The sequence below is a fragment of the Scomber scombrus genome, chromosome 17 (genome assembly GCF_963691925.1).
Source record: "Scomber scombrus chromosome 17, fScoSco1.1, whole genome shotgun sequence".
NCBI classification, from domain to species: Eukaryota; Metazoa; Chordata; class Actinopteri; order Scombriformes; family Scombridae; genus Scomber; species Scomber scombrus.
In genome coordinates, this window is record NC_084986.1 from 19870171 (window position 1) to 19897166 (window position 26996).

Genomic DNA, 26996 nt, shown 5'->3' on the forward strand with positions numbered 1-26996 from the left:
CTGAATATGTATGTTTCATGGCTTTTTCTTTTTTCTTTTTTTTCCAGATGAGTGTGTGTGTGTGTGTGTGTGTGTGTGTGTGTGTGTGTGTGTGTGTGTGTGTGTGTGTGTGTGTGTGTGTGTGTGTGTGTGTGTGTGTGTGTGTGTGTGTGTGTGTGTGTGTGTGTGTGTGTGTGTGTGTGTGTGTGTGTGTGTGTGTTGTAGCGATGCTCTACTTGGCAGCTCCCAGGCCAGTTTGATGGGTCCCCTCCATTAACATGCTGTTATTTCCTTTTAGGTGACTGACGAAGAGATGAACAACATAGATACTATCAGGTGAGATTCTTTCTCTTCCTCTCTTCCTCTCTTCCTCTCTCTCTCTCTTTCTCTCTTTTTCTCTCTGCACATATCTTTCAACGCTCCATCATCACACCCACGCGTTCTCCCTGTCTTCTTCCTTTAAGCTCCTTCCCTCCCACTCTTCCTCTCTGTCTTTTTCTTCCACTCTTGCTCTCTCTCTCGCTCTCCCTCTCTCTCTCTCACTCCCTCACTCTCTCTGTCTTCCCTCCTGGCTGGCTGGGCTTCTACTGCTGCTGTTGCTGTTGCTGTTGGAGTGGCGTGGTGCTGCTGCTGCTGGTGGTGGTGGTGGAGGCGGCGTCGGCGTCAGTGGTGGTGGGGTGTGCATGTGGTGGGGTTTCTCTGAGCTTAAGGGGAGAGCTGGGTAAGCCAATCCAGATAGCACATACAGAGGGGGGTTTTCTCCATTCCCCGGCGAAGGCTCAGGCAGCAGGATTTTTTAAAAATCTTTCCCGTCTCCAGGATGAAGCTCTGCGTGAGTGGAAGGTACTGCTTCACCGCTTCACCGTTTGCATCTTTGATTTGGATTACAAAGCTGGCTTGTTTTGCATCTGTGTGTGTGTGTGTGTGTGTGTGTGTGTGTGTGTGTGTGTGTGTGTGTGTGTGTGTGTGTGTGTGTGTGTGTGTGTGTGTGTGTGTGTGTGTGTGTGTGTGTGTGTGTGTGTGTGTGTGTGTGTGTGTGTGTGTGTGTGTGTGCTCATCTGTATGTGATGTGGCTGTGTCAGCTCATGCTCTCTGTGTACTGATGCAGTGCTGTTAGGAACGATCTGCTTTTCTGATACTTTGTCAAAGATAAAAAGGGGGTTTGATGGTTGTATGCAGGAAATGTCTTGGCTGGAAATTTCACTGCAGCGTATGTGGCGTTACTGTAAAAAGCTTTTTCCTCTGTGGGATCAATCAAAAAGATGGTTTTCTTTTAATTAGTCCCCAATGCGTTAAGGTAGCAAGAATGTTCATTCCTCACTTGTTTATATCAGCTTCTGCATGATTTTGGACAGTCACCTGTCGGAATGCACCCACAACACTGATTAATTGCTCTGCATGATAGCGCTGCTCCACCAGGATGAAGAAGTGTGCAATAGTAGAGCTGATGAATGACTTTTATGCGTTTAAACAAGCCTGACAAGCTCAAATGCTCTCATAAACCCTAGGTGATGACTGAACTGATGCTTTCACATGCCCGCATAAACAGACTTTAATGGGCTCATTAGAAAATTACAAGTGCTCATCCACTTTTCTGATTAAAGTTGCATTACACGGTCGGGGAAATTAAAAGCAGCAGAGCAAACATGACGAGATGCAGGAAAGGATCTCTACCTCTCTCTCTCTCTCTTTGTTTTTTTTTTTTTACTTCTTTGTCCTACAGTAGACAGGTTTTTAATTAGTACTATTACTAATGAACCATTATTAATCCGGCGCAGATGGAAATAGATCCCGAGCTTTTCCTTTTGTGTTCGATTACCGATGGTATTATTACGATTTCAGGCAGATTAGAGTTTAAAAGCCGTTTAACCAGCCAATGAGGGGTAATTAATCTGACGGGGTGCTGCTCCAATATGAGGCTTCAATTGTCCTCACCTCTATGTCACAGCTTTAATTGAATTATAGCAGCTCTGCCAAGATAAGAAGGGGTACTCATGCACCTTTTTTTAATCCTCGCTCTTTGCTGAATAGGAAACAAGGTCACACCTGAGAGTCTGACCTTACCCCTACAACGCACCCTCCACCCCCACACCACATCTCCAAGATGCCTTCCAGTCTATAAATGATGAAATGTCCTGAAATCTCTCCCCCTCTCTTGCTTCCCCCCCCCCCCCCCCCCCCCCCCCACCATCTCCCGTCTTTTGCAATTTCTGTCCCTCCCTTGGCTGGTCTCCTGCATTAGGGGCCCCGTGGCGGAGATGGAGATGTAAATTTTACATGGAGACACATTGGATCGGGGAGCTCCAGACCTCGGCTCGATAAAAAGATTTGAAGTTTGAAAGAGTTTTTAGAGCGTTGTCAGAATATTCCAGCTCACATCAAAGATCGACCCTCTCGATTCAGTACTCTGCACAGAGTATGGAATCAATCTTCTCATATAACTCTGGGTGAAGAAGTAAATATCCTAGTTCCAAAAATATTAAACAATTAATATGGGAAACTTGGGAAATTATTTAATATGGTCATAGACACTGAGAAAGATTTAGATAAAAGATTTTACCGAATTTAAAATAACAGTCACATCTTAAAGGCTAATTTAGTGGCTGTTCTGGAGTTTTTGATCGTTTAACATGATCTTAATCATCTTATACATCCATATTGGCTTATTTCATTCAATTTTGACCATGGAAACAGCAGTTTTAATATTGAATTATTTGTGGTTTGATGAATTAACACTAAAGCCTACAGTACATCTTTTCATATTGTACATATACATGTGGGTGGCAGATTAAAGGGAGAAAAAAACAACATTAAGTGTCTTAGAAAGGCCACCAAGGAACTTCAGAACAGCTTCAAGGCGCCTTGTCACAGATTTAACAAACCTCTGGAACTGTACTAGTGGGATGGATACGATTTCTTTGGTGTTTTGAGGATGTGGGTGGAAAGTAATGGCCAACTGAGATGAGATCAGGCGACGGAAAATGCTAAAGGACTGATTCAAACCATTTTCATACTCATCAAACCAGTAGCAGTACACAAGCTTTTACTTTTTTTTTTTTTGGTTTCTCCGCTCATATGTGTTTCCTTTAATTTGTCCCTCGTCTGTAGGTTTTCTAAGTGTTAATCAAGTGTCTCCAGTGCAATTATTTTTTTGTCTTACTTTCATGTTGTGTTTTCATTATCTTTTCTACCTGCTAATGCTGTCTATTCATTTACATCCACATTCACATTCCTTACAACAATTTTGTGGAGCTTTCAGCACATGTCACACCCTTCATTAGCAGGCAGACTTTGACATCTTTGATAACTGAGAATGTTTGAATGTTACGCTCATGAACTCTACAAGATATGGCTGAAATTTTTTTAGCAAGTGGACGTTGCATTTAAGACTTTTGGTCAAACTCAACCATTTATTTTTATTGTTCCATACAAATCTTGTCCAAGAGGTTTTCTTTCCAGCGATGGCCCTACACATCTATCTAAAGCAACAATCGTATGAATTGGGTGTCCACTGAATCACCTTTATTTTAGATGAAGTGGTGATAGAGAAGAGCAAAGCAGACATTTGTGTGAAAGTGGTGTGGAGGAGGGTGGGGTCTGAAAAGGCTACAAAGGTCAGTTTTGAACTGTTTAAGTGGACGGCGTTGGTCTAACAGACTAATATGCTTCTCTCAGGGACTCTCCTCTGTGGTCTGTGGCCTCCCTTTACCACTCTGTCTCCAGGTCTCTCTCTTTCCTGAAGCCCTGACAGATCCTTTGGGAGTCATTAAGTATATCTTATCATCTCAACCCCATTATTCCTTCTCCCCTTTGGCCTCTTCAGCAGCAGCAGTCAGATCACACAGGTCAGATTTATTCCTTGTGATGAAGCGGTCGGGCATGTAAATGGCTGAATGGCTACACAGCATATCACAGCTGCCATAACCAAATCTTTTGGCAATTTGACTTGACTCGAACATTTACATAGTAATCTATTGTGTCTTGAGTCAGTTCTTTTCTGACATAAAGGTCCATGACACTAATTTATTGAAATTTAAAGTACATGACTTTCAAACTTGAATTTGTATCTGAATAGAGCTGCAACAGTAAGTCAATTTAGTTTCTTATTTTGGCCTTTATTGAGCAAATATTTGAAGAGAAGTAAAGTGTATGACATGCTTCAAAAGTCTCTCACTGAGATGGAACTTGTGACAATGTGGTTATGTGACATGTGCCTTAACCATTAAGCTTCCTGGGCACACTAAGTAGTTGATCAAAAGAAAATCAATTGGCAGCTATCTTAAACATGGATGACAAATGGGTTACAACTTCCAAAAGCTTCTTTCTGTGCCAAATTGTTATAAAAGTTTTTGTTTAAGCTAATAAGACGATTCAGCCATCCAAATTAGTCCAATAAAGTCAATATCTTTCAGAAGTATAGTCTTTTTAGTAATTCTTTCTTTTTGTTTCAATCCTTCCACTGCTGGTGAATAAGAAAACACACAAAGAAGGATTTTTTCTTTTTACAAAAAAAACTGTGGACGATATCCTCTTTACAGTCATACTGTTGAAGCCTCATATTATCCTCAGATACATTTTTTAATACATTTTTGCTCAAAATGAGGACTTTGGATTCTGTCCTCCAGCACATTTGGAAGGACTTGAAAAATTGTGAACCTGTCCTTTAAAACATAATTTTAAACAAATATAAACCTTTTAGATTTTCTGTTAACAAGTACTATCAATCGGTGAGTTTTAAATTAAATTAAAGACATAGATGAAAGCTGTCTCTCTCTCTTTCTCTGATTACACATCTTTTTTTAGATGCGGTTATGCTGGAAAGCTGTTAGTGTTATATTGCCTTCTATATTTTTCCAATATAGCCTTTCTGTAAAAGCATCATTCATGCGTCCCTGAGTTGATGCTCTTTTAGGCAGCCTCTTGAGATTCATTGATGGACCACCAAGTACATCTGAGTCGCTTGCTATATGTATATAAGAGCCCTAGGAAAATGCTTATGGACACATACCCACACACGTACACACACACACACACACACACACACGAAAACAGAAAACAGAGCAGTACACACTGCAGGCTAGCAGATTTGCAGAGGTGGTTCCTTTGTTGTGTCTAATCACTACCTGTCCATTCGAGCTCCACTCGTAAACAATATGTTGCGATGGTGGGCGGTGTGCATGTGTGTGAGTGTCTGTGCGCATATATGTGTGTGTGTGTGTGTGTATATGTGTTTGTGTCTTCTTTTTTTAATGAGCTGAACCCTTTTGAAAGCTGCTTGTGCTTCTATGTCCCATTTCTTTTTGGTTGTGGCTAAAGAGACGGCAAATGCTGTTCTTACTTTTGAGTGAAAAATGTACAAACAACATTTACTGTAGTAACCTATTTTTATTTAGTACTGTATTTTCCAACCAATGAGCTGGAAACCAAAAAAAATCAACAGAGTGAATGAGAGATAGAGCAGATAAACACCAGCTTAGGGCAGATTTGGGATTTCTTTTATTCTCAAGTTTATGGGAAATACAAAATGCATAAGCATCACAGAATCGGAACAGACAGTAGTCTTATCACCAAGAAAAAGGTCAATTTTTTCATTTTTAAATAGAGAGAGGTTTCAGCTGGGGTTTCTGTATGATTGTGCAGATTCTGGGTCAGAAGAAGAAGAGGTCTCAGTGGTTTTGCTAGGCCAGCTCTCAGTAGGATTCACTGGCACCGTAACACGATTTTGTTGTCTGGAGGCTGATGCTGTTTTTTATAGAACAGTGTGTGCTTTTGTATGTGCATCTATGTGTGTTTGTACATGTCAGTGCTCCTATAGCTTGGGGCTTTTCTTGCCTCTAGTCTGAAATGAACTTGTATTCATTGCAAATGGACCGCTTCTTCTGCAAACGACAACCTTTGAGTGCATTAAAACATGAAAAATATGGAAATCTTGGTATTTGGTATAAACAATAGGTCTTGGGCTGTGTTCAGACTTACATTAACACTGCTAATGAATGCAGCCTCCTCATACATTTCAATGAGAACAATGTGTTAACAAAGCAGAGATGCCACACAGAGTGCAATGGCAAAAAAAACCTTAACCTGACTCAACTTTTATTGCAATGCAGCATCATTCAGCAAGATGCTGAGTTAGCCAAACAAATACACATATATACATGTTAATGTGTAACTTGAATGATGGAAGTGTATTGTTGTACTGTGGTAGCTTTATAGGCTTGTAAAGTCTGATAGTATTATTAACTGATGCCTTAAAAAAAGCAGTTTGATATTTTATAAAATTAACCTAATTGCTTTCTTGCAGAAACTAAGATGATATGGTATAATGTGTTAATTTGTGAGCATTAGATGTGTTTGTAGGTAGATTTTGTTACCTTTAGACAAAGCCTGACTAGCTGTTTTCTACTGCCTAGTTTGCATGCTAAGCTAAGCTAACCAGCTGCTGGATGTAGCCTCATATTTACGTGATAGAGGAATCAGTCTCACGACAAGAAAGCTAATTTCTCGAAATGATATCCTTTAAAAACTTGTGTGCAATATTTCACTGTTCTTATCATACCTTTAAGTAAAACTAGTAGCTTCTGTTCACAGCTGGTTATGTTGACTTTTTGGATTTCAACAGAACAGAACTGTTTACAGTATTTCTATTTGAAGCTCGGTTAGCCTCCATCACCTCTTCCACTCATCCGAAAATCCTCTCAGGATGGGCGTCCTGATTAAACACTGCCTTGTGCCGAGTGCCATCAGTGGCACATGAATCCGTTCTGCAGGTCATTATCCCCCGCTGCTGGTAATGATGTTGGTAGTTGGTGTGCAACTACTTAGGTGTCTGGTCCTAGGTTAATCAATGCAGAGACAGACATAAACCCACACACACTCACAGAACAGTACTTGACAAGGGATTTTTTTTTTTTATTCCCATGAGGCGGTTGAGTCATACTGTACATGTCACCGGGCTGAGTGACTGGTGCAGGTTAGTAATACCTTGTTAATAAGAAGGCATACGGGGCAGACAGAAAAAGCTTCTTCTTCTTCTTCGCCTTCGTTATTCCTCTGCTGCTGCTGCTGGATGAGTCAGCCTCTTGGGTTCCCCCGCTGTAATGCTGAGGTCTGGTCCTGTGATAAGGGCTTTTCCTATCTGCAAGGTAGATGCAATCAGGGAGGAGGGAGGAACAAATAGATAGAACAAGCAGAGAAGGGGAGAGGAGAGGAAGGAGAAAGAGAAATGATGACACACAGTAGAGGCTTCACTCCCACTCCCCTCTTCTTTCTCGCTCTCATTTGGCAACGACTTGTCCCTCTCGCCTGCCTTATTTGTGGAAGGCCAACTACTCTGGCTAGCATACTCCCCCCACAAAAAATGCTTCCTGTTTCTCCCCTCTTTCCCATTCCCCAATTTTAATATCCTCCTCTTCCTCTACCGCCTCCCCTTCCTCTTCTTTTCAATGCTCTGAGTTCCTCTCAAATGTCAGCGTGGCATGAGTGGGAGGCAGGCAGCGGCATTTGAACAAGCCCCGTCTACGGTTTGCTGCAGTGTGAGAATCGGCTAAAGAAGGAAGAAGCAAGCGAGTGAATGAGCGAGTGTGTGTCGGCGGTTTTCAGCAAACACCCGACGTGGCCTGAGACACGTTGCTAACAGCCGTCCCTTTTGACTTTTATGCTGGACACTGTTGCTTTATTTCACTCCTGGGTGAAGGGGATTGAACTGCCGCAGCACACAAACACACACACAGAGCCATGTAGGTACACATCTGCATAGACATACAGATGCATCCACATACCTGTAGAAAGTCATGCATTTTTTATTCAGGCTTATACATACATAAAGACATGTTCACACCCACCAAATCTTACACACATATCCAGAGCCGGTGCGCTATGACTCAGAGGGGAGCAGCTGGAGTGAAGGCTCCAGTGGCGGTGGTGAGCTGTCACCATCTGGAGGAGTGCATGTCTCCCTGCCTCTTAAGCCTGCAGCATAAATCACCTCCCAACAACTGGGTGTCAGCGGATCAACATGTTTTTTTGTGTCACCTGGTTTCCACATATTTGCATGCATGTGTTATGTACAGTATCCAGCCCAAACGTGATGCTTTTTCTCGTCTATGCGGCCTCGCTGCAGTCGCATCCAGAATCCGCCACCGTTCCCTTTTCGAGTGGACAGTCCAGCGCTCGGATCAGAGGAGCTTTGATCAAGCTTTGACGCGCCGTCGCATCTAATAACCCACACTATTTGTCTGCGGGCTGACGGCTGCACCTGTGCTGCAAATATTGAGATGCAGAGGATCAGGAAGGCGGGAAGAAATGTTTAGAAAAGTAGCTTCAGCCTGTTGGCCTTGTCAAACTCTTTTCATGCAGTTGGTGGTGGATGTGTAAGTTCATGTCTTCTGTGTTTGGACATATAGGAGATGAAGACATTGGGTCAGTAAGAAGGGATAGAGAGATACTGATAAGTCTGATATTTGCCTGTCACAAAGGTCTTTCGTCCACCACCTGTGAAATAAAGCCAACAAACACGCTTTACTTTTAAAATTATATACCATAAGGACAGATACGTGGAGAGAAAACCCTGCTTTTAAGCAAACAATACAAATATGTGTACGGATAATTGTAATATAACTAATATAAATTCCATATCCAATTCCATAAAGTTTAAAGCTGTGGAATAGTGACTGCTTCTCTTTCAATGGATTTCTACTCATGATTATTGAACTTCGCTGCAAAACAGAATGAGGCTTACTTTGCAAGGCAGCTGGATCTGTGAGATAACAACATCGCGACATCACATGAGAATACATTTCACCATGGTTCACCAATGGTTTGGACGAATCAGCATCATGTATCCAGCTGCCTTTCAATGTAAGACAGTGATATACAGATCCATCCACTCACCTGCCAAGTGTTTTTTGAAAGTGTCTACCCCTTTCCAATCAGTTTCCAAGGACGATACAAAATATGTAACAAAATATGTGATCTGTCAGATCAGAGGGAGGCCTTTGCTCTTTAAGTTTGAAAGACTGAGACTGGATCTTTGCAGGAAACAACACAGTGTGACATCTTAGAGGAAACAATATGCTGCAAAAGCTACATAAACAATTGTTTGAGAAGTCTTAAAGAGTGGATTAGAATATTTAAGAGATGCTACAGTTAAAAATAAACTGTGACTGTGAATTTAGTGCAGAGTTTAATGTTGTTTTCACTTTTCTTTGCCTGCCAAGGACAAAACTGGGAATTTTGCCATTAAAATGATCATCAGCAGGAAATACTGGAGGCATCAGTCCAGCATTTTTAATACTGACCTTGTCCTTCAAATATGATCCCTGGCTGAACAATACTAATAGTTGCCAACCTGTCTGTTTGCTTTGTTCGGCAGGGTCAAGACAGGTAGAGCACTTATTAACTCTGCAGGCCACACTTAGCTGGTCTCCTTTGGGAAACTAACACACATGCCGGATCCCTGTGGTCAACCCCTATAAACACATGAGAGGGAAGGAACACAGACAAACCATGAAAAAGATATACATTGGCAAAACCGCCTTAAAAGTCCCCCGAAATGGCGGTAAACATCTGAAAAAGAGGTAAGAGTGAATCTCTCAGACGCCATCTTTTCCATTACGTACTCGTTTTTTTATCTGTTTGTCCGCTCATCCGCCCACGAGGTGTCTCCTCTCGTCGTCCAGTGGTGCTAAAGCAACCTCATCCCGCCTCTCCAAAGCCCAAGAGTCATGCTGCCTCGTCATCTCATCTCACCGGAATGAAAGCACTCATTACGTCTGACTCAGCTCCTGTTCACAGCAAAGGTCACTAATGGGGGATTTTTCATCCCTGGAGCTACTTCATGTAAACTCATCCTCTATCAAACAACAAACACCTGCATTCCCTTGCTAATGCCTGCCAATCAAAGAGAAGCAGGAGTTGAGGAGGTGGCGATTGGTGGGGTAATGCAGCACTGAAATGCCATCCAGTCAGGAGACATTCATTGAATCAAGCAATTGGTTGTACATGCAGCAACTTTCCACTTAAATTGTGGCAACTTCTTGAAAAAGATATTTCAGAGAAAAACAAACCCTTCGAGTTTAAATTTGTACCAGGAAAAGCATATACTAATTCAGCATGTAGCAACATGTAAGTAGTCAATGTTTAATGGAAACTTAACTTATATTTGTTCAAACATTGTTTAGTGCAAAGCTGTGCTCAAGGCAGAAATATTTTAATTGAGTGAACTTAATTTAGAGATCCAAGCTACCACTTTGGATACCAGTTTTTAAAGAGGTGCAATTTCTAACAATGCTGAGAAAAGGTGTGACCAAAATAGTGAATAAGTTTTCCATACTGACTAAGTTAAGTGTTGTAACATAGTTTTAAATGTAAAGGGTTAGGTCGCTAACAAAAGTCACGTTAGCAAAGTTACTTTACCTCTAACGTTAGCTTAGAGGTAACGTTTTAACTAGGTGCTAGAGATGAAAACCGCTAATTACTTATTTAAATAGTTTAGTTGACTTCGTTTCAAAGATTCCTCATCTACTGTGCCTATTGTCATTGTTTTTCTAAGCCAAACAATCATGTTAATATTCAGTTGCATTTCAGTAAGCACATTAATATCACTACTACTAATAATAATGATATCATTGTTCATAATGAAGCTGCATTGTGAGCTGCCTCTAAACATCTTCATTTCAGTTATACATTCAGTCTGCTGGTTCAAAATGTTACATCCAGTTCCATACAAAAGTAGGCTTATGCATGCAAGAACTGGACTGTCCACTTTCACTAGCAATGGTAGAGGTGATGTCATACTGCCACAAAACCTCAAAATTGTAGTTTTCATCCCGTCTCCAACCAGCGGTTGACTTCAGTTTATTTAACCCTGAAGGCCAACTTTCACTTAACCACACCTTAATCATAGATGTGGCAGACCTGTCAAGTCCTCAAGTCCCTGAAAATAAGTTAGTCCAGCTCCAGAAAAACACATGCAGTACAAGCATTTTTGTGCTCTGATCACCCTATCACAATATTATTTTAAATGTGTTATATGATGTGACAACACTAATCATGCTGTGGTTTGAATTAAAAACAACTTCTGCTTGTCATCACGGTTACAACAATAACCACTTGAGGTCAGTGACTGACAGCGGTCATGATTTAAAGAAACCAACGTTCACTGTTGACTCATCCATCCACCCCAACCTTCTGCCTCGGCGTATTTTTTTGCTGTAGAACAACATCATGATTCCTCCTGATAGACAAGAGTCATGATTCCTATGGTCACTAGAGGCCTTTTTTCACTTGAACCTAAACAAATGTGGTTTTGTGGGGTTTGGTCAAACAACTGTCAATTTCCTGGCAGACCACAAAACAAAGGGATGGAATTCCCAAAAGTTTTACATAATTTTGAAAGCACAAACAACAAAAAGAAAGTGGTATTTGGATTTTCAGCAGGGGGACTTATTGCCTCACAGGTTATCTTTGACCCCAGTAACTGATGTTTAAATAAACGAGTGAGATTTCTCTCTAGAGCAGCTTTGTCTTTGAGAAATGTGTCTATCTGCAGCACATATTTGCAGTATTTGTCTCCATCAGATATTGTATGACATTTCTGTGAATCAATTCCAGTATGCCTTATTTGTGCGACCGTCCAAAATGATTAATTAATCCAGAGTGCTTTATTAGACGTAGATAAATTACATAGATGGCTATTTTTCCACCCACTGATTGCATTAATATTATCATGCATATTCATGAGGGCAAACTGAATGATACCTCTGCTTAGTGACCTAAAAGCATTGAATGGGAACCTGCCCCTGATTTATTTGTCTCTCTCAGCCCTCACCGTCTGCATCTATGATCTTGTTAAAAGAGAGAAAAATAGACAAAGAGGAAGCGAAAATAGCGACGTGACCACATCTCCATCCACTCTCTGCTATCTGTTATCCGGCTGCAGATAGAGTCATTACCCTCCTTCCTCCATCTGTCCGTCAATACAGGGTCCATTAAGCCCAGCCGTGCACACTCAGATCCATCACGGCAACAGACATTTCCTCTTTTCCCACTCACACTTGCCCTTTTATTAGATTGAGGCCCAGGTAATGCACATACTCTAAAAATAGTCATCATTGTGCTGTCTCGCTGAATTACATGTGTGGAGTATCGCTGTTCCGTAAATCTGAGCCTTCAGAGTCCATTCATGTGATGTATTAGAGTTCATTGGCTCATATTTCATCACAGATTAAACCCTCCCCTTTTTTTCCCCAGTGGGAACAATCTCGCTGATGATTGGGTTTCTGCGATGTGCTGCTTAGCTTTAACACTGAAAAGAAGATCTAATGATTTAAAAAGCTTCATAAAAACTCCAAGCTCCTTCCTGCCTGGATACTTAATTTGGGATGTGTGTTTTGGTTCCATGTTTTCTTCATACAAAGCACTTTCGCACACAACTTTTCTGCTTTTATCACCCTCTCATGATGTTCTCATTACCACTGCATGGTCGTTCAGGGGTACATTCAAAAGATGTGTGAACCCTTATAAGTCCATTTAGATGAGCATATACCCAAGTTACAAGCTCCCTCCACCATATGCCCTGTACACAATCATTTGCTGTGTGTGTGTGTGTGTGCAGCTCATTGCTGGAGCAGAAGGAGGACTTGCGGAAGCGGCTTTCCTACACAACACACAAGCTGGAGCTTCTGCAGAGCGAGTTTGACTCCACACGGCAGTACCTGGAGACAGAGCTGCGTCGTGCACAGGAGGAACTAGACAAGTTCACTGATAAACTGCGCAGGTAGGCCTACATACTGGAAAACACTTAGGATATGGTGTGCTATTGATACATTTACCACAAAACTTCTTTTTTATTTAATCAAGAAATCTAATTTTGATTAGATTCATTCAGACTTGAGTACAGAAATGTAGACAGAGAGAGGACATAATAAATATTAGGACTGCAACTAATGATTTTCATCATCGATTAAACTGCTGATTATTTTCTTGATTCAACAATTAATTATTTGGTCTATAAATTGACAGAAGATCGTGAAAATGACTTTCTCAGCATCAAAGGTAACGTTTTCAGATATATTTTGTCTGACAATGGTCCAAAACCCAAAGTTATTCAGTTTACTATCATGTATGACAAAGAAAAACATTAAATTCATCAAATGCTTTAAACATTTTCTTTTTTTATTAACTAATGAGTTAATCAATTATCATTGCAGCTGTGTTCAAACACACATATGACAGAAATACACACACACAAAGCATCATAAACATAAGTAATCTTACATCTCATTGCCTGGTCTTCATCAGCACATGGTTAGGCCCTAGGTGTCATCATGAATGCGGTCGAAAGCTTAGAAAATCCTAGTTAGTGGACCTTGGGAATTGAGATCAATCTTGTCTCATTTACTATTTCCAGGGTTTACCAAAAACTCCCATGCCCAAATCATGCCTAAACATGTTTTAAAAAAGGAATACGTTTAATATCACCCAGTAGGATGAGATGTTCAAGTTTTAAAACCTTTTGTTTTTCCATCTATTTATGATAGAGATCTTTTCAAGAAACATCTTAGGAATATTATTAGGAAATAAAGTATGAATATAAATAAAGTAACTGTATCCAACCTAGCCAAATGTCCTCAGTTGCAGTACCTTTTACTGTAAGTGTATGAACAGCCAGAAGAGGAACTACTTGTTCGTAGAATTATAGGTTCTTGTGAAACACGTTTGTTAGAAACACATTTGTGAGAAACAGATTTTGTCTCATCAGGACATTTAGACATTTCCTAAAAGCTCAAAAGTTCAAAGCAGATCTTGACACGGCTGGTGTTGCAACAAGGCATTTAAAAACATGTCGTCTTCATTTCAGATTCTAAATTATTATGGACCAAAAATGGAGCTTTGTGATACACCTTTAGTAATTACAAGGGGGATTCCTGAAGACCTTTAATGTAGTTAGCCTTTAATTTATCCGGGGCCCATATTTATCAAATTGCTAAAAGTAAAATTTTGGATGTCCTTCACTTTTAAAATAAAAAGTTATTGATATTTATCAAATTTTGATTGATCTTTTGACTTTAAAATGCTTTCTTAAGGGTTAGGGTTACAGGTATAACCTTCTTTGACATGTGAGGTATTGTACAAAGTATTAATGGTAAATAATATGTAATCTGTATAATTTAGAACACTGTAGTTATAGCTCACTATTTGCATTTGATTTGAACATTTTCTTTTTTTCCTTCCATCCCATCTTCATTGTCTGCACTTGACACTGATGTACTTTATTCTCCTCATCATCTGATTTCTCCCTGAACTCTCCATGCTGCAGTTTAGTTTTTTTTGTTTCCATTTCAGCCAATTTCCTATTATTTCATATCTTTTTGCAAAATACAATATTGCCTAACCTTTGTCTTTGATCAGCTATTCCTGCTCCAAGCATTAATTATGTGATCACCTGAGAGTTGCTCTAAAATGTATTTGAGTTGCTTGATAAATGTGGCTTATTTTTCATGCACAGCAAATAACTTTTTTATTCTCAAGTAATATAATAGTGCAGAGCAGTTTCCTATGTGAGGAATTATTAATTTGATCGCTGGACTGGGATTTCTGAATCTGGGAAAGGACTTTTATCTCCTACCCTAACCTAACACTGAATCTCTGCACAGGGAGCGAGTGACTCACATTATCTGGAACTGCTGCCCAAAATGTTGCCCTGTACAGTGTGTCACTTTGCTCGACTACAAGTACTAGAATCAAACATTCACTTAATCACCATATCAGTAGAGTGGGGTCAGTGAGATGTGAGAACAACTCTCATGAGTGCCATAAACTGAAACCATGGAATGCGATTCAGCTCCGACTATACTGCTGAGCGTGCCAATATGCATATTATCAGTGTGGAGAGGTCTCTACTGCTGCTGTGTATGTGTGTGTACAAAAAACTATTATCTGCAAGTGAGCAATGTCGTTTTATTGTGTCGTTTAGAATACAAAGCAGCTACTCAGCACTGCAGAGGATCAACCAAGATCTGGAGGAAAAGATTCACAGAAATGTAAGTATTAGGTTGAGTAAGGCTTTTTGTGTGTGTGTGTGTGTGTGTGTGTGTGTGTGTGTGTGTGTGTGTGTGTGTGTGTGTGTGTGTGTGTGTGTGTGTGTGTGTGTGTGTGTGTGTGTGTGTGTGTGTGTGTGTGTGTGTGTGTGTGTGTGTGTGTGTACACCTAGTCACATGAATTGCCATGCTCGTGGTTAAGTACCTGTAGAAACAGAAGAAAGAGAAGCATATAAGCAAGTCATGGGGTTTAGAGATTGCACAGAACACATTGAGAGACAATTTGAATATGAATGCCCTGCTGTTGGTACCACTGACGTTAATTATGGCTTATTACAATTGGTTGTCCTCCTTCCAATGGCAGACTGATAGCAAACCCATTGTTCCTCAGTGCACCGCACCTCACTTATTTGTCAGACATTGCTTTTGCCGGTGGAAAGATACAATTAACTAGCGTGCCCGAGAACACTCTACGACCATCAGGTGTCGTTGCTGTTGAATAGACAGCTGAAAATGTTCACCAAATGGGTTCGTTACAGCGCAAGATAATAATCATCATGGTGATTACAATGCAACAGCAGTGAGATAACAGGTAAGGAGCTTAAGGTCATCAGGCTTTTTATGAAAAGAAAAAATTGTTATTTAAAAAAAAAAAAAAAGAAAAGATAAAGGCCAATATGCAGCTTTTTCTTTTTTTCTCGTGAAGCATCCTCATCAGCTGTTATTGATTCATCTCACGTATTCCTTCCTCAAGGGTGAGAGAGGTGCTGAGTAAGTCTCTCTGTAATCGTGAAGCTTGTTTACTCCAGAGGTGCCACAAACCCATCTGACCCCTTGGCCCCTCACAACTATAGAGAATGTAATTACAAGACAGGTAAACACAGTGATACACTTGGAGTGTCTGTGCTCCTACTCTCCCAGACACACTATTCCAAGTCTGAAGAGTAAAGATTTGTATTCACTTAAACCTACACGTGTTAATATATGTATTGCAGCTGCCATTATATTCATAAAAGCTTAATCAGACTAAATTTTTGGTGCCACGTGTGGAACATGTGCTTGAAACTAGAAGCGGTGAACTGAAACGTCTGTGTCTTTTAATCAGCAGCAACAGAAGATGATCCTGAGCTCACCAGTAACCTCTGCTTTCATTAACCAACAAAAAAGAAAAAGATTTACTCCTGTGGAGGGCTCAGTTTACTCACGTCATGGTTTACCCATAGTAACCAAAACACTAAGTTACAGTAGATCTTGCTGCTACTTGAACACAGTGGCAGTTCAGTGTGTGAACTCATATAATGTATCTTTAAATCCTTCTGTCACCATTCTGAGTATTATAACTCCTTTCTTGCTGTCGTCAGACCCAGCACCACGATGACGAGAAGCGAGCTCTGAGCAGAGAGATCATCGTCCTCAACAACCACCTGATGGAGGCCAAGCTCACCATCGAGAAGCTGCAAGAGGACAATGTAAGAGCCCAGTGAGCGTCAGACTGCTCAGACCGGTTTTTCCTCTCGACCTTTATGATTTAATCTCCAGAATACCAAACAATGATTAATAGCTGCTCCTTGTTTCCTGTCTGTGGCAGTGAATTCTTGATTTCTCAATAATTCAACATTTTTTTCTTATAATGTCAAATTACTTTTCAAAACAAGTCATTCATCTTGATAATAAGACAGTGAACAAGCCTTTGTTTTATTGCGATGGCTGCAATATGTTACCACACCTGTCAAGTCAAGCTTTAATTATATAGCCTAATATCACAAATCAAAAGTTTGCTTCAAGGGGTTTTACAATCGATACAGCATATGACACCCTCTATCCTCTGACTATCAATCCAGACAACGAAAAACCCCTGAACACAGAAAAAATGGAAGACTTATCTCACTAGATTGTAAAAAGAAAAATAGGAAATTATCCTTGAGTGACTTTAGGAACTTTTTTGTCATGCTTGGTGTTCATAGCAAAACAGATCTAACACGAGCATTTAGAGACACGTTTGCTCTTATTCCTTTTCATAATGCTGCGCAAAAGCCACAAAAAAGGTGATGTTTGAAGCTCTAAACAGTGAGATTTTCTGTTTCTAAGCGAAGCAAGCATAGAAATACAGTGAGACTGAGTCAGTGGAGACGAGAAAAGCACTCACCAACGCAAGTATTCAATATTTATTTCTAGCTGATATCTCTTGTTGTCATGTTGTGCTCCACAGGATCTGTACAGGAAGGACTGTAACCTGGCTGCTCAGCTTCTCCAGTGCAACAAGTCTCTTTACAGGGCGCAGCTCTCTGAGGTGAGCTATGAATTGTACATGTTGTATTGTATATATATACATTTTTTTAAGGTCTCGACGGGAACATCCTCTTGCCTTTTGGCAGAAGAGATAAGAGACAAACCTAAGTGGAGGGATGACCACTGTAGGTCACCTCAGGCACAGAGTGAAGACAAAGGAAATCATCAAATTAATTTTGTTCTTCTTTTTGGGGCTAAATATTTAACCTGACAGCAACTGACAGAGGCAAAGTTGAAAAAAGTAGTTTGGTAATATTATACTGCTTAACATACCATGGCATATTAAACAATTTACATTATAAACCTGCTATAGTCATTGATGAATGAAAAACATTGTGATATTTCATATTTTATTCATACCAGATATTATATTTCCCATTTAAGTGTAGTTACCTGTGTATTTATACATGTTTTTTTTAAGTTGAATAAGTCCGCTCATTATTATTTACCTGAACTGCTTCATCACATTATTACATGCATACATTACATTATATAACAATTATTATAAAGTTAGCATTCAAGTGTATTTTATACAAAAAAATGTTTACTGTCACAAAAAACTCAGCAGCCACTTTACATTTTTAAGATTAAAGGTTCAATAAAATTTAAATTATACTTAAACAAGAAAAAAATGTCAAATATACACATAGAAACCACCAGCTGAAAACAACAGCAACTTAAAAAGAAGAAAAAAATGGATCTTAACTAGAACTAAGTTGCTGTGTTAAACATATGTCCAGGTATTGTGTATGAATGAGAAAAAATATACAGAATTTATACTTTTCTGATATAAACTACCTCGTGCTTTCGTTCATATTAAATTGTGTCAACACTGAACTGAAACCTCATGGGGGCTTGAACCTGCAAACTAACTAAACCACAGATCTGGTCAATGAAACATGACCAAAATAAACCAGGACTCTGAAATCTTTCTCCTCCTGTCACTCAACATGCAGCTAAATCAGAGTGTAATTATGCACTGCAGCAGGTTTGGTAATCATGTAAGAGTCTGACAACGAGTGTAAAAACAAAGCAGCACAGAGACCGCTTCATGACATCTGTGGACAGACATGAGGAAAACTACAGAATGTGGAACGACGTAAATGGAGAGCACACCGCAGCCTGATCGCACTGTCCTGCTGCTCGTGAAAAGAGATGCATGTGGGTATTGATGAGTGTTTTTAACACTCGGGCAGCTTGGCGCCACTTTCCGCTGCATCAGCCCTGGGCCTTGTGCTTGGCCATGTGACAAGAGCCGATTTAAAGCTGGCAAGTGTCCAATAGGTTAAAGTACGCCTCTACACGTTTTTGCCCATATGACTGAATGGAAATATCAATGCAAGCTGCATTTGGTTGCGTAAGACTCATAAAATACCCCACTTCATATATAATGTACATGCAAACATATACACACACTGTAAAAAGTATAGGATCTGCTATGAAGTGAAAAACTGTTGCAGGCTCAGTGCCAAACATAATGGAGGTCAGAGGCTATACATGCACTCACTGTATGTCCACCAGTACGCTTGCACTGTCCTGTGGGTGGGAGCTAATCGAAAGCGTATTGATGAATGATGCGGCAGCAGTTTGAGAAGTGCAGTGGCTCTTCATCGACTACTGAAGTGTTTTTGTCGTTTTGTTTGCTGCAAAACAAGCGCAGAGAGTGTATGAAATGACAGGCTCAAATTTCTGAACGGCACGCGAAAGCCAATTGTGATCTTGTTCAAAAGGAGGCCGAATGAAACGTGTGGACAGTAATTAAGTGGCGTTTAGTTTGGTCCAAGTTGTAATAAAACTGTCATGATAAAATTTCTTTTCATGTTCTCTGTGGTGTTTGCCTTTTCTCTGTCTACAAAGTTATAATTAGCTTGCCTCTCATTGCCAATTAGGAACAACTGACTAGATTCCTGTTGATGATGTGCTGCAGTTGCCTAATGCTTGTTGCTATGGAGAGGCAGAGATAGTGGATGGAGTTTTTTTTCTTATTGAGAAATGCTCGAAATAGAACAATGTCTTTCTTTTCCAAGAAAGGCGCCTTCATTTTCACAAATCTTTTTTTCTCTTTTGTTAAGCCTCTTGTCACTGATAATGACACTGAAAATGATTTTTTTTTAAAAACCATAGTCAGGGACACAATTATTCCAGTCACATCAGGTAAATATACAGGTGTGTGTTGCGGTGTCATACTGAGAAGTCAACCGCTTAAGAAGTCACATACTGCAGTGCAAAACAAATGATAAAAGGACACATAATTTCACTCACTTAAGAGAGTATGATGTATTATGAGCTCTCTCTAGACATTCATTGAGTTACCATGTTAATGTAGACTTCCTAGGTATAGAGGTTGGGACAATGACAGTCAGGGGAGTCATGTAGTGCAATGAAGTGTATAGTGTTCAAGAAACTATTTACACTGAATAGACTGAAGTGTTTTGAATATTCTGTTTATTACAGAGTCTGTAAGAGCAAAAAAAAAATGGCACATGGTGTGATTTTCATCATATTATATCTTTTCTCTTACATCTCTAGCTGCCTGCTGATTTTCAGGAGCGACTGACCATGCACATGGAAGAGTCACCTCTCTGTACCTACTCTGACACTGTCCCAGCCTCTCTAATTGCCAAAGTGCTCGAGAAGCCTGATGACGCTTGCAGCAGCAGCCAGGCCTCTCGCTCACCCAGCCCCCAAGCCCAGGAGCACGCGTTCATCTTGGAGAGCTTGGGCCCAGGAGGGCGCCTGGGGCTTCGAGCAGCCTACAAATCTGACCTTTACAGCAGTGACACGGCCCTGTACTGCCCTGATGACAGGCATCGTGAGAGGAGGCCCAGCATGGACCTCCATGGCCAGAGGAAGCTGCTGTATGGACCCCAGAACTCCACCGACAGCAATCCAGAAGAGGGCTCGGTGGGGTTAAGGCCTGGCTTCTCCCAGGAGCATTTTGCTAAGTTCCCTGCCACACTGGGCGCAGGCTCCAGCTCCTACTCCAGCTTCAGTGGAGGGGGATCTGAAGACAAAGGCAATGGCCCTCCCAGCAGTGCAGCTTCCTCCCCGCACCATCACTCCCTCTACATGGACTGGAGAGATGCAGGGGACTATGAGAGAAAGAGTGACTCATCCTGGGAGAGGGACAGTCCAAGAGGCTTTGCCAACGCTCATCCTTTCCAGCAGACGGAGCTGAGCCACCACCAGAACGGCAGCTCTCCTGTCTACAGTCGCACCATGTCCTCCTGTTTCAGTGAGCCCTATGAGCCACTGCCTCCATCCTCCTCCCCAAGCGTTGCCTACGGGGACAGTCGTCGAGGCAGCACATTAGCCCCAGAAGAGGACGAGCTGATTGGCCGATGGAGACAACTTAGCGTGGAGGACTTAAGTGCCCACACTTACCGCAGTCCAGGCCGGGCCTCGCCCTACAGCTTCTCAGAGCAGCACTTCTCCGTCCGGCCAGCGAAGATCCGACTCGGGCCCCTCTACAGCAGCTTCCAGGAAGGGGCTGACTATTACCATCACGGAGTGGGTGTCATGGACCCAGTGTGGGTCGATGCCAGCCCCAGCCCTGAATGCAGCCCAGGACTGCGGCAGGCCCACAGCCAAGCCCACCTGTACCGAGCTGAGGACAGCCAGGGTTCGGAGCACAGCCTCTACCACTCAGGGAGCTCCAAAGACAGGGAGGGCAATGTGGCAGCTGGAGGCCAAAGCACGGATTATGTAGATCCTAGTCCCAACAGCTCCACCGAGTCTCTCAATCAGAGGTCCCTGGAGATGGCCGCAGAAATGCAGCACTATCAAGCGGAGATGCACAGCCTGCCTGCACAGGTGAGCCAGTCACCACCTCCAGTCCCACCCCCTCCTCCTCCGTACAACCAAAAATTTGGCTCCCTGGGACTTTCCAGGAAGGACAGTCTGACCAAGGCACAGCTATACGGAACACTTCTGAATTGAATGACTTTCCAATCAGGTATATTCTTTGATAGGATGCTAGAGGCAAGGCCCTGGTATGTCCAGCTACACCTTCTAACAACACAATCATTTTGATAGAAAATGGTTTGAATAAAAGCCAGGAGCCACAGAATTCAAAGTATCACAAACATTTAACTGTATTGCTGATCATTCAGAAGCTTTGATTGTATGGCAGTGGGTGGCTGCAGTTAAGTCCGGAGCAAGTAAGTCATGTAAAAGAGTAATGGGGGGCAAAAGGGGGAGAGATTAAAATTTGTAAGAATGTGTATGTATTTAAATTACAAATGTATAAATATATACTTATAACTGAAAATGGAGTGATATATTTTGTATGTAGCTGTTAACGGGAAATACATTTAAAACAATCACACAAATGCAAATCTCCTTGATGAACCTGGAACTTGTACATAAATTAAAAAAAAAAAAACTGCCAATCCTATATTCAAAAACTCTTAAGAGGTACTGTATTTTGATTGAGACTTGACACCCGTATAAACTGCACAGATACGTTTCAGTCACTATTTTTAATTGACTGAAACAGCGTTAGCCTTGTGAAGGTTAAAAAATGAATGTTGGACATAGAGGGATGATAAAAAAGCAAAACAATAACTTACATGAACAACGACATACATTTTGATTTTTTCTTCCGTTGATTGAACTTAAAAGTATCGATGGGTGTGTTATATTGTTATTGATGGACCGTTTTGAGATGTAAACATCTGTCTTAGCAGTCAGTATTATTTCTTTTTTTTGCTCCTCTGTATCCTGCAGAGAGGTTTTCCTGCCCCCATTCTACCTCAGATTTGGATGCCCACACCCCATTAAACCACTGTAACCCTGTTTCTTTGACAACGATGCATGTTTCTATATTTCGGTTGTTTTGTTCGCCTAATAAAGCACAAATTATACATAAAAGCTCCTAGCTTGTTTTAATATTCAAATGTAGCTGTGTGGAGATCTGAAATGTAGTGTATGATCAGCTGTTGTTTTTAAGATAATTACATGTCTGCTGTTCCACACTAAGCTTAGTGAGTAAGAAATTATTGAAGTAAAGGGGGACCTTTCATTATTCAAACTTGCATGGCTGCAGCCATGTGGTGTGTGCCTGCTGAGTCACTGCAAAGCCCCGCTTTATGACTGTTGTGGATTTAAAAATAGGTTAGTAGAGAAGGATTTTTGCAAAGATCAGCAAACTCAAAACAGAAAAAAGTTTGTGTTTGAAGAAAATACGACAAGCAAATACTGTAAGGTAATGTATGCTATTCTGTGAGTGTTTGAGATATATAAATTAACAGTTGCTATTCAACACCCATTAGCATGTAGTCATGTGTCATGCTGGTATCATATACAGTATATACAGGGAGGACAAAATAACAAGAACCCTTTACAATCTAAGACAGCTCAAAAATATCACTGCAATGAATACTGCTTTTTTAATTATGCGGTTAAATGTTCTCTGTCAAAGACCTGCTGATTCAAGTCTTTTGACTCCCCTGTTAGTGAGGTTGTTATAATGGTGTAATGTGTTACATCCTCTTTATTAAAAAAGGGGATGTAACACATGTAGATCACTGCTCCCATCAAGTCATTTCAAAACCATTTTCTTAACATTTCCTTTTATTTATTCTTCTGCATCAGAATTTCACATTAAAATTATTGCTATATCTCCCTTCTCTTCCTTCTGCCAAGTTAAGAGGTTTACTTGTGAAATTGAATCCATCCACAGGAGGGAGCCACAGCACAGCAACATGTGGCTGATCTTCACTGTGGGTCTTACATGATTCCTGCTCCTCCAGAAACAGTAGAAAGCATTTACACTTCAAACACATAAAGAAGGGGAAGTAGATTAAACAGCCACCCCCCACTTCTCCCTTTTCAAACTACAAAATACATGCTCAAGCATGCTCAAATTTCAGCATTCAAATACAATAGCTGAACCAGAGATTGATATGCTTTTCATGCCGCTCTGAGGATTTGCACGGCACAAGCGATAACATGACCTCACAGCAGAGGCAAATGTGACAACTCAGCTTGGCTTTGATGAATGTTATGATGAGATGATTTCTTTCCCTCTGATCTTGATGTGTGTGAGAGTGAATCACGGTCAGGTGACTGGAACAAAGAGACTGTGCACAGGGATATCTTGGTTTTGTATTCATAAACACAGGCCAGCCAGGCTTGCTGCAAACAGAAATCATTCCTATCAATTTTAGAGATCATTTTGTTTCTATTATCATATCATTATGTTTCTATTTTTTATTGAGTGATAATTTTAAAGTAGTTTGATTGGAAAATAAACTGTTAGGCATCATGATTGTCCTCTTCCTGAATATCTTTGGAGGAAGCCAAAAAGTGAGAAAAGTCTTGCGGTCACGTTTAATTTTTAATTCAAAGCTTCACACATTCTCTGATCAACTCACTGCAATGTACACTCAGCACTTTTCCACACACACTCTTAATTTACACACTTCATTGGCACAATATGCCAGTCATTTCATGGTTACATCCCCAAGGAGGCAGTTGGTCTTTTCAAGCGCCATCTCTCATAGAGTAACATCTGTGGGGCTGCTAGAGATAAGAACACACAATAGCGTCCACAACACATGACTCGGCTCAGTCAGTGAGTCCAACCATCCTCCTGCTCACGTCCCACAGTTTCTTGGCTGCCTGGTCATCTGTGGCTGTGGGCATGAGCTCCTCCTCCTCACAGTTAGCGAAACACTTCCCCGATACTCCCTCCACATCAGGTGAGCAGGACAGATAGAGAGGGGTCTGGGCCCCCTCCAGTGGACTCTTGAAAAAGACCATTGAGGCGATGTTGAACAGAGGCTTTGCCAGGAGAGGGATTTGAACATGCCTGCCAAGTCTGGTCCTCACAATACCCGGGGTGAGAGCATTGACTGTGACCCCCGTGCCTTCCAGTTGGCGAGCCAGCTCAAGCGTAAACAGCAGGTTGGCCAGCTTGCTCTGACTGTAGCAGAATGCCTTATCGTAGTTATTTTCACTATTCAGGTCGTCAAAGTTGATGTGGCCATACTTGTAAAGCTTGGAGGAAACCACGACGATGCGGCTGGGGGCGGATGTCTTCAGGAGGTCCAGCAGGAGGTGAGTGAGAAGGAAGTGGCCCAGGTGATTCACGCCGAGCTGCATCTCAAAACCATCCTCTGTCTTTGTGTAAGGACACTGGTAGATGCCCGCATTGTTGACGAGCACGTCAATCTTAGATTCCTCCTGATGGATCACAGATATTGAAATGATTAAAGACGCCACAGTTTCAACTTAACATAATCACAGCAAAGATACTACACATACAAGCGCCTTTACACATACAGTAGCAGCCAAAAATGTGGGAAAAATGTCTAATTCAAGTGAATAGGAAGATGTGTCCAAAAGTAAATAAGTGAATTGAAGTGCTTGAGGCTTTATTTTATCAGGCTGCCTACATCTTAGTCACTAATTAGCGACCTGTAAATTTGTCTTAGCATTGTCTATGTTAGCAATGCTTGTAAGACAGACCTTTCCAATGTGCCTGCCTTTATGTAAGTTCTAATTCATTCCTTTAGGGCCTTGCAGCTACCAATTAAGTGCTTCTGGTAAACAAAAAAGCCTTTTAGGAAACACCCTGAGACATCCAGTGGTGATGGGAGGCAATGTCACCTCATGAGAAATAAAAAGCAAGCTCATGTTACTATGAAGAATGGAAAGTTTTAAAGAAATATGACTGGAAAAAGCATATGTTTATACTCTTTGAGCACTGTGATTTAGTTACAGTATCAAAGGGCAGCCACTGTGATGTAAGAACCATGACCGGTTAGACTTTAGCCCGCATTACTACAGTATGACACTCATTTGCCTACAACTTTAATCACCATTTACTTCTTTTCAGTATGGATTGTGTAGGATTGTGTGTATAAAGATATGTCAAAACCACTTTTATATTATTTAGTTTTTAATCCTTTTCCTCATATATTATTATTTATCTTTCATAAATGTATTTCAATGTTATGCCATTAGTCTATCATTTGTTCTGTTATCCAATAAAACAATGTAAGAAGAAAGGCACCTTGAAACTGGGAAGTGAATTTCTAATTGAAAACAATATTGCAGACCTGCTCTATGACATGTAGCCTATCAACATGCACTCAACTGTGAGCTAGTTTGAGATAGTATAGTGAATAATAGTATAATATGGTGTAATAGAGGAAAATGTTGTGCAAAGAGCAGGACAGTGACAGTCTCCTTTGTAGCTGACACCACAATGACAGGAATTAACTAGACTGTAGCTGTAGTAAACAAACATTATTCTCTATTCAGCTTGAAAATATATAAAATCATCGTTCCCACGGCTCCTTCACATGCACTGCTACATGTACCTTCTGAATCTCTTCACAGAATTTGCGGACTGAACCAAGCGATGCAAGGTCAAGGTGTTTGATGACCACCTCCCCCTGTTCTGCACCCGACTGTGTCTTGATCTCCTGGGCTGTCTCCTCGGCGCTGCGCTGGTCCCGACAGGCCATGATGACCCGGGCCTGCAGCTTCAGCAGCTCCCCGGCCAGGGCCTTTCCTATCCCGCTGTTAGCTCCAGTCACGATAACCGTCTTTCCTCGCATGGTGTCCGCCGGGTACTGTAGCAGCTTCATGGCTTTCTGGCTGGGGAAGATGCGGCGCATAAGAAACAAGACCCCCCCGCCGACAGCAACAGCAACCAGCACCGCAGTAAACATGAAAGCGGGGACCGGGTGACAGGTCAGCAGGGAAAAAACCGCTGTTTGGTACGGAGTGTTGTTTACGAGTTACGAAGTCACCCCGGAAGTTATTTATATGCAAACATTTGAGCTTACAGAAGCGTTATACACAACTGTATGGGTACTGTATATCATAATGTCTGTATTTTTAAGCACACATTACTTGAAGTGGACTGAAAGCAAACAGCTCAATTAAGAAACGAGTCAACGTTAATAATACAACAAGCTAACCAAGCTAGCGCGTTACCTAGGTTACTTTAGAAGACCGGACTACTTCCGGGGTATTTTCATAACCGACGACTAAATGTCTCATTACACCAGTTTAAAGTTTTTTCTGCAACTAGAATATATTAAAAGTATTTGTTATTTTTAAGAGGGTGAGCTAACGGGATTATTAGCGTAACAGGAAGGCTTACAAATAATAGCAAATTGAGTTTATAGAGCAAGCTCTCTCATTCACCACTAGGTGGGGCTATATGAAAACATAAGAAGAGCAGCAGTCCAGTTTAGTTTGTCCTATGGTGAAGGAGAAATGTCTCATAGAGAGAATACAAAAGTCATTCCAAGTGTATTCTTTGCACACAAGGCAAGTCATAAACATGTGTGTTTAAAGTACTTGTTCACAATTTTTCAGGTCAGATGCCCAAATTGTTTTTTTGTTTTTTTTAAACATAGGCCTTATCATTCCTCCTGTTTACTGACCATTAGTTCTTTTCATAATGCATTTACTGTGTATATGAGGGGGTCCAAAATCCACAGTCTTCCTTTTGTGTGAAGACGTCCAAATGAGTCAAATCAAGTAGACATCTTTCAACATTACAGTCTTTTTTTAATGCAAAAGTTCCTGTTTTTGTTACTATAATTCCACCACAGCTCCTCAGGGAAACACTGTTCGAGGAAACGCAGAGGAAGAGGAAATTTGAGTCTGAAAAATCCTCAGACTGCTGACGCCTCATATAACCTTCAGATCAACTTTTAAATATAT

General features: G+C 41.0%; 2 protein-coding genes across 2 annotated transcripts; one reads left to right on the top strand and one right to left on the bottom strand.

Moving 5' to 3' along the window:
• The first annotated feature begins 799 nt into the window (after nucleotides 1-799).
• On the top strand, nucleotides 800-21245 carry si:dkey-174m14.3 (uncharacterized protein LOC563117 homolog). The gene is made up of 6 exons (XM_062437520.1): nucleotides 800-822; nucleotides 12593-12754; nucleotides 14954-15020; nucleotides 16379-16486; nucleotides 17227-17307; nucleotides 19836-21245. The coding sequence occupies exons 1-6, from the start codon at nucleotides 800-802 to the stop codon at nucleotides 21243-21245; spliced, it is 1851 nt and encodes a 616-aa protein (XP_062293504.1).
• Nucleotides 21246-23633: 2388 nt separating this feature from the next.
• rdh14b (retinol dehydrogenase 14b) lies at nucleotides 23634-26027 on the bottom strand. Its single transcript, XM_062437473.1, has 2 exons — nucleotides 25637-26027; nucleotides 23634-24494 (listed from the first exon to the last, which is right to left on the bottom strand). The coding sequence occupies exons 1-2, from the start codon at nucleotides 25988-25990 to the stop codon at nucleotides 23877-23879; spliced, it is 972 nt and encodes a 323-aa protein (XP_062293457.1). The 5' UTR covers nucleotides 25991-26027; the 3' UTR covers nucleotides 23634-23876.
• Nucleotides 26028-26996: the final 969 nt, after the last annotated feature.

Bases quoted from the DNA above. Each gene is read 5' to 3' on its own strand.
- rdh14b (XM_062437473.1), bottom strand. From the start codon at position 25,990: ATGTTTACTGCGGTGCTGGTTGCTGTTGCTGTCGGCGGGGGGGTCTTG. The intron at 24,495-25,636 runs GTACATGTAGCA...GTGATCCATCAG, and splicing joins TCTGTGAAGAGATTCAGAAG to GAGGAATCTAAGATTGACGT.
- si:dkey-174m14.3 (XM_062437520.1), top strand. From the start codon at position 800: ATGAAGCTCTGCGTGAGTGGAAG. The intron at 16,487-17,226 runs GTAAGAGCCCAG...TGTGCTCCACAG, and splicing joins AGAAGCTGCAAGAGGACAAT to GATCTGTACAGGAAGGACTG. The intron at 17,308-19,835 runs GTGAGCTATGAA...TTACATCTCTAG, and splicing joins ACAGGGCGCAGCTCTCTGAG to CTGCCTGCTGATTTTCAGGA.